We start from the raw sequence: 18,053 nt of genomic DNA on the forward strand, positions 1-18,053 counted from the left end.
GTATTCCCTGCGCTGGTGCCTTTGTACCTACCTACAATGTGTGCGTTTCACTCTCTCATTGCTGGTGCCTCCCTGTCCCACTTTCCGTGCGTTTCCTGTCCAACTCCTCTGTCCTAGTAGCCATAATCCATTCGATGATTACACGTCCCCTTCTCTCAGGTGTGTAAATACCTCTGTTGACATAGCTATGCCTCTCTGTTTCAATTACTGTGTTGCTGAAACTATCTTTTGAGTAGTAGTGTCTCCGTGCGGGACTCCTTTACACATAGGTCAATGCAGCCTATCAAGTCATAGTGTCATGAACGGGTTGCAGCACCCCATGAGTGTATCCTTGTCCAGCAAGTTTGTCTATCACGCCAAACAGGTTGCGTCTTCAGTCTTGGTGTGTTGCACATATATATTTTCCATGTCCCGGTTTCAATAGCTTCTCTATGCAAGGTGCAGAAGTGCTCTCTGTCCACATCCAACGGTCTCCCTGTCCTGCAGCACACGTCTTCCTGCACCATTGTTATTTCTCCATTTGCTAACATTGTTTATTGAGCCCATGTCTCTGCGCTAGCCTTCTCCGGTACAGACAAGATACATAGGTTTGCTGCAAGCCTCATGTAGTATTGATTGAAGGTATTTGTGGGGTGCTACAGAGAGAATCACTATTATTATTAGTATTTCAGTATTTGTAGAGTGCGCTAATCACCCAGAGGGGCATCCAGGCGCTGCGTGGGGTGGGGCTACTCGAACACCCAGGTCTTGGGGCCACTCCTGAATTTTTTATTTTTTGTGTGTAGATTTTATATAGCGCGAACTCGACTCGAAGGTATTGGAGCGCTTTACATGAGCACTGTATTTACATTACACATTCAGGCACGGGGAGATTAAGTGATTGGCCCAGAATCACAGGATGTGGACGCGACTCCGAGGCTCGAACCCTGGTTGCCAGCACCAAAGTCGGCAGTCCAGCCGACGGACCACATCCTCTGAATTCAGAGTGCTAGTTGTCCCCTGCGCATCACAGCCAGTCTCTGCGGGTGACATTGTTGCCTTTGTGTCCAGTAACTCCACTAGGACACCTATCTATCAGGTGAAACATCTCTCGCACCCCCTTCGTGCTGGACAGCGAGAGCAATGGTTTGGTCTGGTGCCTGCAGCAGGGGTCTGGGAAAATGAACTGACAGGGGATTACTGGTGATCCCAGAACTATTTCAGGCAGCGTGGCCCACCTAAACAGCACGGATGTACAGATGACCAAAGCTAAAGACAAATACTACTTTGTTAGATCAAACTTCGCTTCATCTTCTCCTGTGGGATCCATTTGTCAAACAAGCATTGGCGATGCCAATAGCACTTCCTTGTAAATGAGTGTCTCTGCAGTGAAAGGTGAGATTGGATACTCTTCCATTTATCCACCTACTGACTCATTAACACATAGAAAAAAGAAAAGTACTACTGAATGAATGTAGCACACGTGATTGCAATTATAAGTGAAACATTAAACAGAGCAGTGAGAGTCGATCTGGTTTAGAAATAGTGGCTTTGCAGGATGCAGTGCACGGCAGAATAAGTGAGCAGTAAACGAGCAGCCCAGTAGCATTGACTGAAAAGCTGCCGGAAGCTCCAGAAAGGTAAGGAAAGGAAACAAGCATTTACAATGCAACGGTCTCGGCATTGTTAAAGTTAGAGCTATTGGCATTGCTCATGACATTATTCTATAGCTATCATTTCAGGGCCCGTAGGATGCCGGCGTCTCCGCACCCCGCTGGCTCGAAGAGCTTGAAAAAACATAAAAGCGACATAATACAGATTGGAGACACAAACACACACACACAAACACCGCCCCCCCACCAAACACTCCCTCCTCCCTGGAATGCACTGTGAAGACGTGCCAGGTTCTGGATAATCGTGCCTCTGCAAGGTGGTAGCTTTGGGAGGAAGTCAGTCACGTGCAACGTTCGAGGGAGTGTGTAGGTTTCGATACAGCTTGCTGCCCCCTGAAAGAAGGAACGATTGAGGCGCAGCCAGTCCTATGTCCGGCTGGAAATCCGGACATTGTCCACCATTGGAGCGCTGGAGATTCTGTGACAGGCTGCTGGCTGGTAGGGCTGGGGTAGAGTCTGTCACATGGCATGCTCACCAGGCTGTGGTGGTAACTCCTGCGCTCTCTACAGTACAGGTAAGCCATGTATAGTGCGCTGTCTGGCACCACGGTGAATGCAAGGGCCTACGTCTGTGAATGGAGACCTACGTATATAGGTCTGTATATGCAAGCGGAGGAAGGGTGGGGGAGGGCAGATTCCGGAGTACGCGGCTAATAGAGCAGCAGATGGCCCTCACTGTCAGCCTCCCATCCCCCGGCCACACAGAAGGCAGAGAGGCGGCCATCCTGCTTTTAAAATGGGGGTTAGTGGCGACCTCAAGGGAGTGTCGGTGGTCATCTGCAATGCGATTGACCCCTCTGCTTCGAAGGGCAACCCCGTGGAGGAGGGGTACACTCGCCCATACCACAATGACTTATTCGAGAGACTTAATAGGTTCCTATAGCGTCACATGCTGCCTTCCTGCATCTTCATAGCGCTTTGATGCAGCACAGTACATACACAGAGGAGGCATCCTGCGTGTATGCGAGGGAAGATGAATACACAAGGGGTCATTCGGGACAAAGCAGAATTGAATATACCAATAGCCCATGCCAATATATACAACTGGAAGAGCATTCAAGTGTCTCATGAAGGATGTTCCAGGGACATGTATAAGAACATGGAAATCATTGTATTTAACAAAACTCTTTTACATTTCTTCTTCTAAGATAAAAGCGGAAAGAAGGAATTGTGCATGAAATGTGTAATCATGTGCTGCTAGAAAGCAGTGCAAACGTCCCATTCTTTTTATGGCGCCTCGGAGCGACACCGAGCCAGGTTCTAGGCGCTGTCAATCTTGGCAGATACGGGAAGTGACTATAGAACCACAGGAGATCACGTGTTGACCATCGTGCAGGGCAGATAGAAGTAGGGAGGGAGATTCCAACATGGCCATATCGTGGGTATAGGAGGCACGCACACTACATAATGCATACATATAGCATGACAAAGCAGCAGAATTCAATAACCCTTTCTGCGCCGCAGCTGCACCTGTAACGATCAGTACAAGTGATACCCTGTTCCCAAACACCCATCCCCCGCCTTCGATATACGAGACATGTCTAAAGGGGCGGGATGCTGGTACATGCCACTTGTATACACTCACGCGCACACACACACGACATCTTACGGGATATAAAACATGACATCTTCTCTCAGGGTCTCAACCTTGCACACACAAAGGTGGACGGGGAGTCGGGGAGTCGATGGGCAGTAAATGTGTCTCAGTTAAGATAAGACACCTAATATTCTGGTACAACCAGATGATAAGTATCCCCCCCCCCCCCCAATAGAATGATCTGTATACGACTTTGCTTAAACACACACCATTTGCTAGCGATGCAGCAGTTCTGCACACGGGGGACGGCGTAGGGAAAGGGGCGGGGCCGGGCGTCCCCGTTCAGCCCCCCTTTAATGCCACCACAGTCAGATGTTACACACACAAGGTTGGTTTCTGGGTTGGTAGTAGGGTCTCTCCGGTACCACGAGCCACTCAACCTGCGACCCCAACGCCTCCATTTGGCAAACAATAGGGTGGCAGACGACGGGGGCGATCAACGTGTCCCAATTGTGTCAGACAAAGGCAGCTGCGTTTATCTCTCCGAAAGGGGTGCACCTCTCATTTGTAACCCACGCTCTGGCCTCATGACTCCATTTTCAGACGCTATGATGGTGGAAGGGAGGGAGGCGGGCGGGCGGGGGTCTCTTTGATAGCGAGGAGAGCCGATGCGTGGATTTATTTTCTCTTTCTGACATTGCAGATCCATAAATAACTGACACCTCACCCCCAGCAGATCCGGGCCTTCAACCGAGGTCGAGGGGAGGGGAGAGGAGGTGCTCATGAACACATTGATGCGGACCCTCGAGTCTTCCCTCGAGTCTCCCTCAGGGCACCTATTCGATTGCTCCATTGGAACTATCCGAAATTAAATGTACCAATCACAGGCTACCGAATTGCATGTTCCTTTAGCAATTGACAAGCATCCATGTGTGACCAGATGTTTTACCCCCTCACATGGCCTACCTTTTGTGGAGGGGCTTGCAGAAGTGGCTACAGAGCAGGAAGGAGTCTATTAGCAGAGCCCGCAGCGGGGAGTCCCTGTGATGTCCGAGCAAGAGAAAGTGACACGGAGTCTGTTTACAAGCCGAGGGCACCGGAAGACACCACTGCCTTTCTCCGAGGCAGAGCAGAAATGCCTCGGAGAAACGCAGCGTCCTTTTCAGATTCGGGGGCGTGTTTTGCTGTTATCTCCTCTTGCCATTGGCTGGAGGAGATAATTAGACTTTCTGCAAAAAACACGCCCCCCGATCCGAAAAGGACGGGGCCTGATCGGAGTGACGGGACCTCTTCTCCAATGGCTGGCCAGCATTCAAGAGGCCAGCCAATGGAGAACAGGGGAGAAGAGGGGCGGGTTCAAGCCCCTCTTCTCCAAGTCATTAAATCTCTGACTTCCGGTTCTGACTTCGGCAGACCGGCGGTCCTCGACCTAAAAAGGGGAACCTATACAAGAGGAAAACATAAAAAATGCACAAGCCCTAGCACTGAATCATACTTAAGTTGAGGCACATGTGCCCACCTTATCAGGGAAAATGCCATCATACTAAAGGCAATAGAGCCAATGGCTGAAGTGCGCTGACTGACTGTACCATGGCGTATCCAGTCTTGAGCAGAAACAGAATGTGAACGACACTCAAACACAATGATGGCTAAAGACGGCTAACTCAAAGTCCTTCCATGAAGGTGTATGTATGAATTTATTTGTATGAACTTTTTCGATTATAAGAGCCAAGCAGACAGCTAAAGCGGTCAGTCCAGATCAAAACAGTAGTTTAATACACACTCCATTAAATTCTAAGCATAAAATTACAAACAAATAAACAATTACAGTAGGTGAAACAGTATGAAATACCGCCAAAAAGGCCTAGCAAGGTTTCTGAAATGCAAATCTTCTACCCTGAGGGTGCTACAAAGCGCAGGGTTAACAAACACCAAAACCATTGCCAACTACATTATTTTTGTCTGATTCAATGTATACAGGTTTTAACACATCGTAATAGCACTTCACCAGTAAAGACCTATTATCCTTTATTTCTTTTTCACAGTAAATAAGTCAGGCTTGCAGCCTTTGTCATAGATTTTGTAACAAACAGAACAGGCATTAGCCATTTGACATACATTTTTTCCAATTAACCAATCAGTTCTGTATCCTTTAGGGCGGGTTGCTGCCATAACCAACGCAGGCACACTGTATTGAGCTTTAGATATACCACACGTCAACCACCAGGCATGTAGGAATACAATTAAAACTAAGTACAGAATTTCTGTTGGCACACAATAAACAGCCCCTCCTAAGAGTGCCTAATAAGGTCTCTGGCAGTGTAAAAGTTCTACCACAAGGGTTTGGCAGAGGTGTAACCAACTTCAAAACTCTTGCCTCCCATGGTAGCCTTTGCCATAACTTTGCATAATAAACAGATCAGCCCCATCACATATAATTAAATGTTTTCCAAATAATTAATCGGCATATAGCCTTTATCACTGGCATGTCACTATAAAACTCAGGCATCTGTATTGAGCACAAGCTTTTCCTCAAAGGACCCACTGATATGTAGCCATAAAATTACAAATATAAACCATATTACAGCTAGCAAAACAATATCCAAGCCTGCCTAAAAACGACCAAGAACAAACCTACCCCAGGATTTGTCACACAAAGTAACAAACACCAAGGCCCGGCCTACTGCAGGAATCTCATATTCCAAGCAACAAAATAAATTTCTACAGTTTTTAACTCTGTGTATCAACAATCCAGTCTTAAAGGCCTTAGCCTTTATGTTTTTCATAATATTTCAGGCCTATGCTCTCTGTAAATGTTTATAACAAACAGTTAACATCTATGACATCTGACAGCATTTCTCAATGAACCAATCAGATGTATGTACTTTATAATTGCCCTGTCACTGTAACCAACTCAGGAATACTCTATTGAGCATAACCTTTCCCAACAGGCAGCCATCAGGCATACAGTCATACAAGTATAAATATGTAAAAAAATAACATTTGGCAAAAATATACACAGCCACTATGAGGCGGCACAAACGAGGAAAATCACCATGCAATTCACCTTCACCCAGTGTTTGTCAGAGAGGGCAACCACCACCAAAAACTTTGCCTACTATGGTAGTAAGTGAGATTCCCTGTAACAAAAAATACCTGGTTATAAGCCTTAATACATAAGATATCAAAGGTATTGCATCTGAAAAATGGCATCAAAACCAATTTAGGACTATTGTACTGTGCACAGGGGTTCCCACAAGGCATAAAGAGCTCTTTATCGGCAGAAGCACACAACCTCTGCACAATCAAATGCTGGATTTGAGAGAATCAAAATGTAGGTACAGCCAAAGCCCCTCTCCCGTAGGCAGGGTCGGACTAGGACAAAAAAATAGGACCAGGCACCAAAATAAAAGCAGCCCCTCCATTTGTGAACTAGATAGCTAAAAAAGTGCCCCACATTTGCAAATTAGGCCAGTTAAGAACTTGGTAAAACACACTGTATAATTTGCAAGGAGGAATGGGAGACTGCATGCATGTGGGCGTACTGCAGGCAGTGCTTGTGGTAATTTTTAGGGAAATCAACAGTAAAAACTGTCCCACCTGGAGAACAAACAGGCCAATAAACTGCAAAAAGACTGGCCGACACACTGATCTTTGACACCAGCCCTTCGGGCACTGCCTGATTGCCCTTTAGGCTAGTCCGACACTGCCTGTAGGGCTTCTTAAAGCTTTTTGTCTGTGGATTACATAAGGTCTAACAACATCTCTGTTGTCAAGCCTGACCTAAAAAGGGTTTGGTATTTCTTCTCACGACAAGATTTGGCACATAATGCTTGCTGGAATTAGTTACGTGTTTGACGTATGAAATAAAAGAGAAACTAGTCTCTGAACTTCTGCCAGCCCTCCCACCAACCTCCCATGAAGCAGACTTGAAAGCTCAAGTTATGGGATACAAGAGGGACAAGAGAAAGCCCCAGATCGCTCACAGGATCCATCATACAATGCTCTCTTATTTACTTAAGCTGGATAAACTTGGAGGTTTTTATAAAAATTTGCAAAAGGTGGTTAAGGAAGACAGCAGAGTCATGTAGGCGCGAGGAACACCGAACCAAGCTGCAAGGACCTCAGCGTGGTCTAATGCCCTTGTATATCTGTGAGATGCTGGAATCTCAATTTATCTGCCTAAGCCCTCAAGGGTATATTGGGTTTGCCCTCCACCTGGTTCTCTTTCTGGAATCTCAGAGGGCCCCTCACTCTGCAGTAGGCGGAGCCATTAACCATGACGTGTACTCCAGGTCCTATTCCTGTTGAGCCTCAGCAGTGAACCATACAGTGCCAACCAGAGAACAAGCGTGCAAACTCTACGCTAATTACTGCAAATCCTCCCTGGTCACCTATATTTTTCAGAGTGGTCTAAGAATTCCTAGGTGTAGACATGGTAGCAGAACCAATCTTCCTCTACTTCCAGTTAGCTGGCCTCATATGAGTCATGTTTTTGCAAGAGACAGTGATGATTATTGCCTTGATTTTTATTTCTGGGTAATATAACGCAAATTGAAACCATAAATGTTGGAATTTTTTTTAATTCACTAATGTTCTTTCCACAGAGACTGTGAATATGAGATCTAAATTCTAATGTATAGCAAAGATAGTCACAGATTGTTTTCAGAACAACAGATCGTATTGCTGTTGTTAGCGCAGCAGTCACTGAGCTGTTAGTTTGCATGATTTTGGCCCGACTACATTTCTTTAGGAGGTTTGGACTTTCAGTTGCCATCCTATACCGTTACAGTATGGTATTGAGGGTGGTATATTTGAACTTGATCACTAATTTGTAAGTTGGTTACCACTTCCTGGTCCTCATTGGGTGGCCAAGAGTTGACACCCTAGTTTCCTTCAGCCCTCAACGTGACGAGCAAGGTCCATCAAAGGACCAAATGAAGGAAAATAAATAAGAAATTTAAAAAAATTATATTGGGCTCAGAAGTCTTCCGCTTCAACAGTCCCCAAGGACGGTAGACTGAAACAAAAACTAAGATGAGGGGTGAACAGGAGGAGACAGGCCGAGGGACAGTATAGCACTGCATGGCAGCACAATCTTTGTAATCCTCAATGCCCACGATGATGAAAGGAAATGTAAACAGAGAGGGACAATGTGCCAGAAAGACAAGGAGCTTCTGGGGGTCATACCCCATGTGCTTGGGCACAGTTTCACTAAATAGAGGAGGGGTGTGACAAGGTGCTTAATGCATCCAGATCAACTCCACCAAAGATATTCAAATAAATGCTGTCAATAAAAAGCGACATTTCCCAAATAAGATACAATCACTGTAAGATCAGAGGCAATTAATAATCTAGTTCACACCTGTAAACCTTTTTCTTTTCTTTTGCACCTTGTTGCCAAATTTGTACACTCTGAAATTCATTCTATCTGGAACTAGACAAAACACCTTCACTCCTATATCTAAAAGGCTCAACCAGGCCCTGTGATTCATTCATTCCGATCCGCCATCCAAGTTATAGATCCCATGGAAAGCATTCCCAACTAGACCTGTGCCCATCAGTGGATGGTGAGCTTAATGGGGTAAATTGGACTGCAGCAAGGAAAGAAATTACTGCTATGGGCAAATAATAGAATCGTTTCAGCAAATTATACAACAATAATTTTCTTTCTTGCACCTTTCATCAGTAACAGTACATGTTGTGATATATGGTAAACTGTTCTAACACGCTTCCTGGGTGTGGAAGGTGTGATGTCAACAACCTTCAGGAATGCGGAACTCCCACTACGTTGTTCCTTGTAGATCATTAGGCCTCTGATCACTTAATGTACTGAGAGGTACAGTGACGTCTAGAGTGTATTTACTCCTCTACAAAGGGTGCCGCTTTTAATACAGTCAGAGGAGGAGTCACAGCATAAAGCAAAACAGGCATGTAGACCTAGGCTAAGATGAGGGAGCAGGCTTCATTATATAAACAATTATATAGCAATGTAAATTGGAGGTGTTGACACTGCATCATGAATAACTGCGGTGCTTGCGAAGTCATGTGATTGCACTGTGAATAAGGATGTCCTCATAGAACCCGACAGCAAAGATGTGTCCTACTCCTTACTCCCGTCTGGTGTTATGAAGCACACTTCACACAACATATAATTGAATTTTTCCTCGGATACAGGGTCATGCATCATTATTGGTATTCCTGAGAAAACCTGGCCTAGAGGATCACCTTTCAAAGAACTTACCATCACCTTCCTCAAAGTATAGCGTTTCGAGCGAATATCATCCATTAGCATCTCGTAGGGCGTCAGCTGAAACTCTATTGGTAGCATGTTGTACTGACGCTCCTGGACCTTCTTCAGTTTCACTCCATTTCGCAAATCTCGCATCACTTGCACCCAGAAACAGGCCTGAGGAAGCAAGGAATTGGAATGAAATCCCAGATTACAACTGCCAACACAACATTTAGATTACATAACAAATGTTAAGTGGTACTTCACACAAAAAGGAGTACCTCTTAAATGTGACCGTATATGTCCTGTTCGTAATGTTCTTTACAGCAATGTGTGATAAGTATCTGTCAAAAAACTCCAAAACCTCTTGTGGGCTTCTCTATATTTGTTTACGTGGGGCTTTCTTCTGAGTCTAGATGCAGAATTTACATTATGACATGAAGAGTAATGTGAGGGCTAATTGGAAACTATCTAAACGAGAACTGTACAAAGTTGGTCAAAGCCAGAAATATCCAGGCCAGGTATTTAAGGCCTCCACATAAAATACATTTGTGTACAATGAATATAAATTGAACTCGTTTACAGTCAGTGGCTATTCTGAAAGTCTGGTATGATCATATTGGACGACCCTAACCTAGACTAAACTATGCCACTCCGGAAGTCTCCACAACACCACTGATATGGATGCCTTTTATAAACTAAACATCTTCTTACTACGTAAGTCAGTATTTTATAAAAATAAGGCTTCGGGTCAATTTCATAAGATAAAAACAGAGGCAGGTCAAATTATAATACTTTAGGGAATGATGATCAACTGTAAGGAACCACCCCACCTATTTACGGAAAATGACCTACCCTCTCGTGTTATTTGCTCAAGTAAAATGTATGTCTGCCAAGGTGTTAGTTGGCAATTGCCTACACGTAAAGCTTAATGTGACGCAAAAGGCAGGGGTACAAGTGTCACTAATTTATGGAGAAAGGTAAGCGTTGAGAGGGACCAGTAAGCCAAACTTTACAATCAATATAGGACTGACAAGGCTAAAGTGGGAAGATAAAGAATGGGGTTAGGTGCAATAAAGAGTGAGCAGAGTAGGGAAGGTCAGACATGAGAAACACTCTGAGACATTTGACAAAACTGTGAAGAATGGAGGTAATCCAAAAAAGAAGCATAAACAATGAAAAATAAAAAGGATCCCAAATTGTAATTAAGGGCCGCTCAAAAATGAACCACATTTTGTGCAAAAGTATCAAGTGTGGGTACTAGGTCACACAGTAAATAATAACTTGCTTTCATTTAAAACAGTCCTTTTCATGGACCAATATATGAAAGGTGCTAAGCATAGTCAGACTGGGACCTTTGCCATGTTTATTGCAATTTCCAAGATTTAAGTGGAAAATCTGCATTTTATATAGTGTAAGATAATTTGCAGTTTCAAATTTAAAATTAGCAGAATCAGGGATAACCTTCAAACAATCATCATATACCCTTGTTTTCTAGTTAGCCTCGCAATACCAACCACCTTGAGTGTTCCTAGATGGGAGTCCACCCTCTATACACCTTTCTGAATAGTGCGGTCTACCAAATTGACCAAGCACATTTGATACAATAGTTCAGTTAGCCACCAAATAGAGAGGCGGGTGTGAACGGTCGCAAAGTAAGCAATTATTTCAGTGATGCAGCCAAGTCACAATTTCAGCAAGACAAAAATAGAATTCAGCAGGATAATCTAGATTCCACTTAAATCGACAAAGAAAAAAATTTAAATGACTGAGGTTTCTCAGAAATTGGAAGCAAAAGGAATAGAAAGCGATAGTACCAGTTCTGGGTGAGAAGGCCCTCTCCCAAGAACCACTAATGGTCACTATTAAGTGGCATGCAGTCAAAGCTCAGAATCCTTACAGTATAGTGAAGTGCAACATGCAGTGGTATTCACTGGTTCAATCTATTTAAACAGCATATGCCAAAATCCAGAGAAGATAAGCTCAAAGGAAATAGGAGAATAAACAAAGCTACATAAAAGAAGTGAATCTCACAGTGGGCGTGAAAGGACTTTAAACGTAATACATTTCCTGGGAGAAAATCTAAATCTTGGTGGTCGAACTTGAAAGGGCTATTTATTTACAGATCCGATCATAACACAGATTGCACAAGTCACTGCCCTAGCTCAGGTGAATGTCCCGAAACTAGATGCTGAACGCAGGATCAGTTGGCCAACTGGTAATATGAGGTCGAGAGAGGAAAAAGGGAAGGATGCCACTGCCAATGTATACGGACAGAGAAGTTCCTAGTGCTCGGGTGTTGGGTACTGCCTCATCGTTCAAGGCAGATGACACAACTGAACAAGCACAAACTAGCACCAGGAGCATCTCAAATACCCTCCCACACACACACACACACACAATCAAGTACAAATGGGTAAGATAATTGCTTGTGTGTGAGAAAAGACATGATTGTGCTATATCTCTATGCTGGGATTTTTTGACTATCACAACTGAGCCCTTGGTCGAATTGTGCTCTTAATCATGAGGAGGTAGGCACAGGAGGTTCTCTGATCTGGAGAAGTTCAGTTCTATCTTAGAGAGGATTATTTCGCTTTGTCACGAATCTTTAATATGCTTTGAATTACTATGTAGAAAATGTGGGTGTTGTACTGTAATGCATTATGATGCCGCCCTGGAAGCATTCATTTTGGGCTTCTATTTTCAGTGTATACCTCGATGACTCATGAGCTTTCTAAAAGCAGAGAATGCCCAACATTGAGTCGTTTCAGGATATGTCCTAATGCAGTTCACAATTTCAGCTGCTGCAAGCTATAGCAGAATTATTAAAATTACAGAGATAGATCTGCTGTACATAAAAAAGTATTTCTGAAGCAATAGCATGTTTGCGTGACCGCAGACAATAAACAGGACAGTCAAACAAATGTTAGACTTCCAAACAGTCTTAAACTTGCTGAAAGGTTTCTTCTAAAGGCATTCAAAATTAACCCGTAGAGACAAAAGGCTAAAGCATGAGAATGTAAAGCAGAAATCATTGTATGAAATATCATTATAGGCAGGCTGATTTTCAGAGCTAGGCTCAAAAAGAACTCATAACTTTTATATTTTACTACAAGCAGCCATTTTGTTGCTTTTTAAGCTAATTAATTGAGGCTCCTTTTACCAATAGACCTAGGGATTAAGGCCATAATAGTCCAAAGGCAGGCTTATTGATCGTAAAGAGTAAATAAACACCACAGTGCTACTACCGACTTGGTTCCTAAAGTTGGAAGATGGTGGGCGCGGTGTTGGCTAGGTCAGGGTCATGGGCGGATAGGCTTGTAGGCATGTTGTATTTGCAGAAGTGTCTGATATATGTGTGCGCTAGTGTGGTGCTGCTGTGTGGCAGTCTGGGGTTGCCCAATGTGTGCACAGGTCAGGCATGCAGGCACATCCAGAGGTCTCCAGGAAAGTGCAAAACTAGTGCGACATGGAAATGGATTTACATCATCATCTCACATTACCAGCAGGGTAACCTGGTCATGGAAGAGAAGGAGAAAGAAAAGCAAAAAGAGATGAGAAGAAGTGGGAAAGACTGAAGAAAGGAAAGAAGGGCAACTAATTTCAGGAGGAGGATTAGGAGAGGAGGAATAAAGATGAAAGAAGGGAGGAAGGGTTCTTCCCTTTCCTAACAGCCCCGCCCCCACCTTCCATTAGATTCCTCCTGCAACTTTTTTACATCTCTCCTGGTGCCGGCCTCTCCTTTCTTCTCTCTTCCATCTTTCACAGTCATTCAGTTTCAGCCACCTTTCCCCTCTCAGTTCCGTTTCCCCTCTTCCCTTCCTTTTCCTTGCCTCTTTCACTCTCATTCCAGTTCCGCTTCCCTTTTCCCTGTCCCCTTTCCCTGTTCTGGTAGCGGGCCGCTCCCGCCAGACAGAAGCACTTGAATACTCCAGGAGTTACTACCGACACGCACTTGTAAACCCGATGGGCTGTTCTAGCTAATCCTATTTGTTCAAATGTACAGTAAAACGCATTATTCGTTTCCAAGCCACTCTGGTTTGCCATCTGCGCCTGACGCTCCGTCAGACGCAGATGGCAAACCAGAGGTCACGTTAATATTTCACAAGTGTACCTCCAGAAATGCCTGCTAAACATTGGTCTTTATGGTTAATGTCCTTGGAAAAAAAAGCAGGAAAATACAGCACTTTTCTTAATTTTTACTGATTTTACGAATTTGTGCTACAATTCTTCAGATAGCTTTCAGCTCACTATACAGTGAACTGCCCAACATATCCCTTTAAATATAATGGAGTTCACTTACACTGTGCATATTCTTGTTTTCAAAATCTTTAGTATTCTTTGTATTTTCTGTTACGATATAAAAGGTGCTCTTTAGTTCTTGAGTGCAAGCAATTTAGTTAAACAGAGAGGGTTATATTAGAGTTGTAGGAAAGGAAGCCTCCAGACAGCATATATGTATGTACTTTCCCAGCAGCATCAAGATTCTTATACATTTATTACTCTTCTGTCTTGTGGGTGGGCACCACAGGAAAGTTTGGCTTAAACCCCTCTTTCTGAGCCCAGGCATTAGGTATGTCAGGAAGGCGACACAGCCAGTGATGAATTTGCACACAGAAAAATATGAAGTGCCAGAGTCCAATTTTTTTTTCATGAGTCCATGCACATGGAGCATCTCAGCTCTAACCACTGCTACTAAATGCTAGCGACAGCCATTACCTACTTACTCGTTTTTTAAAAGTATATTGCATCACCATTGTGGAATTCTGCTAAAAACAATAGGCACACAGCGCCACAATGTGGTTAATAAATATATGCCTTGTTTAGAAAAAGGTGCCGGTGCTGAGCACCAGCAAACACTGGCACAAATTAAGCACTGGACACAGTTCCTTTTCTCCACACCAATCAATATGTCCTTTTTGCCATTTCACTGTTTCTCTTTAGAGGTAGGCAGCAATATGAGAGGTATTTTAAAAAGCCTGCTGCCTGTTTCTGAATGCGATTCCCAGGACACCGCACATTGCAATGCTGCAGCTCTCATTTCAGTGTTTGGTGTTTTCAGCTGCATCAGATGTTGTTAATGTTCTAGCTTGGTTTGTGTTTTGTTGGATTGGGTATTTTGCACATTCTACTTAAACGCCATAATCTTATGACATGGCATTCAGTCATGTACCACAATCACGCGTAAAGGTTAGTCAGGGTGGGGTCAGATTCACATGTGATCCTGACAGGTGACTGACCTGTTCCCTACTCTTAGTTATCTTCAGAGACTTTCTGGTATGAGTCACACAAGTATTAGCAGAGTAAACACCATGATTACAATGAACACAAAAATAACAATTTGCGCCCTTCGAGGCTCGTTACTCCGCTGACTCATTCCATTCCTTTATTTTTTTTTAGAATTACAAGCGTACACAAAAGAGATGGCCTCCACCATCGTGACTGCTCTGCTCTTCAGAATTCAGGTTAGGAATAATTCATGACGTTTAAAAGGACTCTGTAATGACATAAGTTAATTACCAAGTACAGGCGAGTGACGCGTTCATACTGCTTGATCCTTCTAACTAAACCATGCAGTGGCGAGGTAACTTGGACAATTTATAAGGCCTGCCCCATCTGTCATGCTGGTAAATTCATTTATTCACAGTTATTGTACCAGATTCCTGGTAGCATTTGGTAAATTGGGAGTTGACTGAACAATAAAATATATGTGTTTAAAAAAAAGTTGGGGGCTCTCAGATTAGAAAATTTCAATTCTGAAGGTGAAACCTGGGGTTCCTGAAGAATTTCAAGTTTTTTGGGAGACATGAAAGATTTTTATTTTGAAATAATATTTCCAGAGTTGGAATTCTTGAAATCTCCAACTGCTGGTCTAATGAGGGAGAAAATATGCGTAACATTAGTTTAGGTTTGCAATGGCGAGTTCAGTATTTTTAAGAAGTGATAAAAAGTGGTGTAGATCTCAGGAAAAAAACTCTGATGTGGGTGAAAGAAGTCCTAGTCCTAATCGAAATTAACCACCAAGCTCGCTATCATGCTCCCAGGCTGTAACCTCAGCCTTTACCAAAAGCATTCCTGCTACCAACATCTTAAACCATGAATTATATTTCACCTGCGAACTGAGCACTAACCAATGTGATTTATTTTAGGAAATATCTGCAGCATTTTGCAACTATATTTTCTTAATAATTAATTCATTTATACAAGTTTTATATAGCGCTAGCTAGACCCTTAGGTTTCAGAGCGCTTTACAAGGTTGTGATAAAAAAACAGTAAATGCAGGCATGCAATGAACATTGGAGACAGTAGTTCAATAGAAAAATGGTTCCCATCAAAGGTGCAAGTTAAGTGACCAACACTAGAGACACAATTCGAGAGGATCTAAAAGACAGAAGCACAAAAAAAAAGAGAGAACCGCCACATCAGACAGAGGGTGTAGGTCTGATAAAGCGATATTTTACTAAGATCTGTAGACTAGGAGTTAAAGTATTTTTGGAGGAGTAAGAGTTTCAGTTTTTCTTGAAGCAAGGGAAGGAAGGGGTGCATTAAAGGTCACAAGGTAGGGAGTTCCATATTCTTGGAGCATTTCCAGAAAAAGAGCGCAACTTGGTTGCTGTCTTTTTTAGAATGAGAGGTAGGAGCAGAAGAGCATTGGAGCTTCTCAATGATCTAGTGGTTCCTGCTTTCGTCAGCTTGTTTTCCAAGTAGTTGGGTGTAAGAGAGTGAAGGGCTTTGTGGATGATACATGCAGTCTTGTAGGTACATCTTCCTTCAATAGGAAGCCAGTTGAGGCTCCTGAGTGCATGAGTGATGCACTCAAACCATTTAACGTCTGAGATGAGCCGGGCTGCCATGTTAAGAACACATCTCAGGGGGGCGAGGTGAGTTTTAGGCATCCCAGTGAGAGTGGCATTACCATAGTCTAGTTTAGAGAGGACCAGAGATTGCACCACATTTTTTTAAATCATCTGCGGGAATAAATGGTTTAAGTTTATTGAGGTTTTTGAGTGTGTACAGTGCTCCTTTTGCTGTATTCTTGATGTGCTCTTTCATTGACATGTAGTTGTCTAGGAAGAAGCCAAGGGATTTTGGAGAGTTTGATAAAGTAAGAGAGTACTTTAAAGCATTTTGGTCGATGAGCCATTCGTGTATTGGAAGGCGGTTACTTTTAGGGGAGAAAAGAATAACTTCTGTCTTGATGGGATTTAGCTTTAAGTGATTTACGTAAAACCAGGATTGTAATTGGTTCAATGTGTCGTTAAGATGTCGAATGTCACTGGGTGATTTTTTTTTTTAAGTAAAGTGGGGGGTCATCAGATTATAGGTGGTATTTGATCTCTGCCTGTTTCAAGATGACCGTTAAGGGTTCCATAAAGAGATTGAAAAGGAGGGGATAGAATTGAGCCCTGAGGCACACCAAGATTGATCCGAGTAGGTTTAGAGAGGCAAGAGTTGATTTTGATTTGTTGCGAGTGGTATTGAAGGAAGGAAGAGAACCATTTTAGTACAGTGCCATTCAAACCAAAACGCCACTTCAAAGACTCAAGTAGGGCTGGGTGATTGACCGTATCGAATGCTGCCGATAAGTAGAATAAGTAGGCAGGCATCACCCTCATCTAAGGCTCTGTGGATGTCACCCGATATGTTCAGCATGGCCGTTTCAGTACTACAGCCTTTCCTAAAACCGGATTGGAAAGTGTCAAGGAGGGAGAAATTTTTAATATGATGATAAAGTTGCTGTAAGACACATTTTTCCAAAGTCTTGGCAAGGACCGGGAGGTTGGAGATAGGTCTGAAGTTGTTGAGATCGTTGGGGTCAGCCCTGGTATTTTTGGGTATGGGTGTGATTTGTCCTAGTTGGAGTGAGATCGACACACAACCCGTGGTGAGAGATGTGTTGATGATGAGAGTCAAGAACGGGGCGATGATGTGGTTGAGATTTTTCACCATCGTGGATGGGAGGGGATCATTGGTGTGGGTCATTGGCTTCATGATTATAATGAAGACTTTCTTTTCAGTCACGGGTTTGAAGTCCAACCAGTTGGCAGTGTTTTTCAGTTTGGCGAGATTCATGAAGTCGTTGGTTATTATCGTGGCTAGACCCCTGCCCGATTAGTTAAATGTTCCTCCCATTGAAATATCATTGTGTGTCTTCCAGAATACTCTGCGTTGTGTTCCATCTTTAAAATTGCGCAAATATAAATTCACGTGAATTATATCAAAATGAAAAAGTATTGCTTAAGTTAACTTTGCACTTAGTACTTTTATACTGCACGAAGGTTTCAAGGAAATTTTAATTGTGAGGTTTATGAATTAATAAATGTTGTATTCTAATTTAAAAGCATAAACAGTGAAAATGATTTGGGAGGGCCATTTAGATCCTGGCGGTGATCTCTGTACTGTGAAGGGAGCCGTCACTGTAGCAGCTCCCTTCACAGCACTGCAGACTTGCCAAATGGGTGCCATGTTTTAAGTGCAACCTTATGTGTATTCTCACTGCACATGGGGGACTCCTGTGTTTTTCCTTTGCATGACCACTGTGCATAACATGGCAGACATAGGCATGGAAAATGAGTGACGGTTGTCCTACCCTCAAAAGGACGAGGCGACCTTCACTGTGGCCTGGCGACTA

General features: G+C 43.4%; 1 protein-coding gene across 5 annotated transcripts in view; it reads right to left on the bottom strand.

Annotated features, from left to right (window-relative positions):
• The window catches only part of SPIRE1 (spire type actin nucleation factor 1), a 490,495-nt gene that overhangs the window by 113,663 nt on the left and 358,779 nt on the right, over positions 1-18,053 (bottom strand). For all 5 annotated transcript variants that reach the window (XM_085605852.1, XM_085605851.1, XM_085605848.1 and 2 more), the window contains exon 6: positions 9,434-9,598. In XM_085605852.1, coding sequence (XP_085461978.1) covers positions 9,434-9,598 — 165 coding nt within the window. The remainder of the gene's footprint in view (positions 1-9,433; positions 9,599-18,053) is intronic.

Source organism: Triturus cristatus, chromosome 5_1 (assembly GCF_964204655.1).
Source record: "Triturus cristatus chromosome 5_1, aTriCri1.1, whole genome shotgun sequence".
Classification (NCBI taxonomy): Eukaryota; Metazoa; Chordata; class Amphibia; order Caudata; family Salamandridae; genus Triturus; species Triturus cristatus.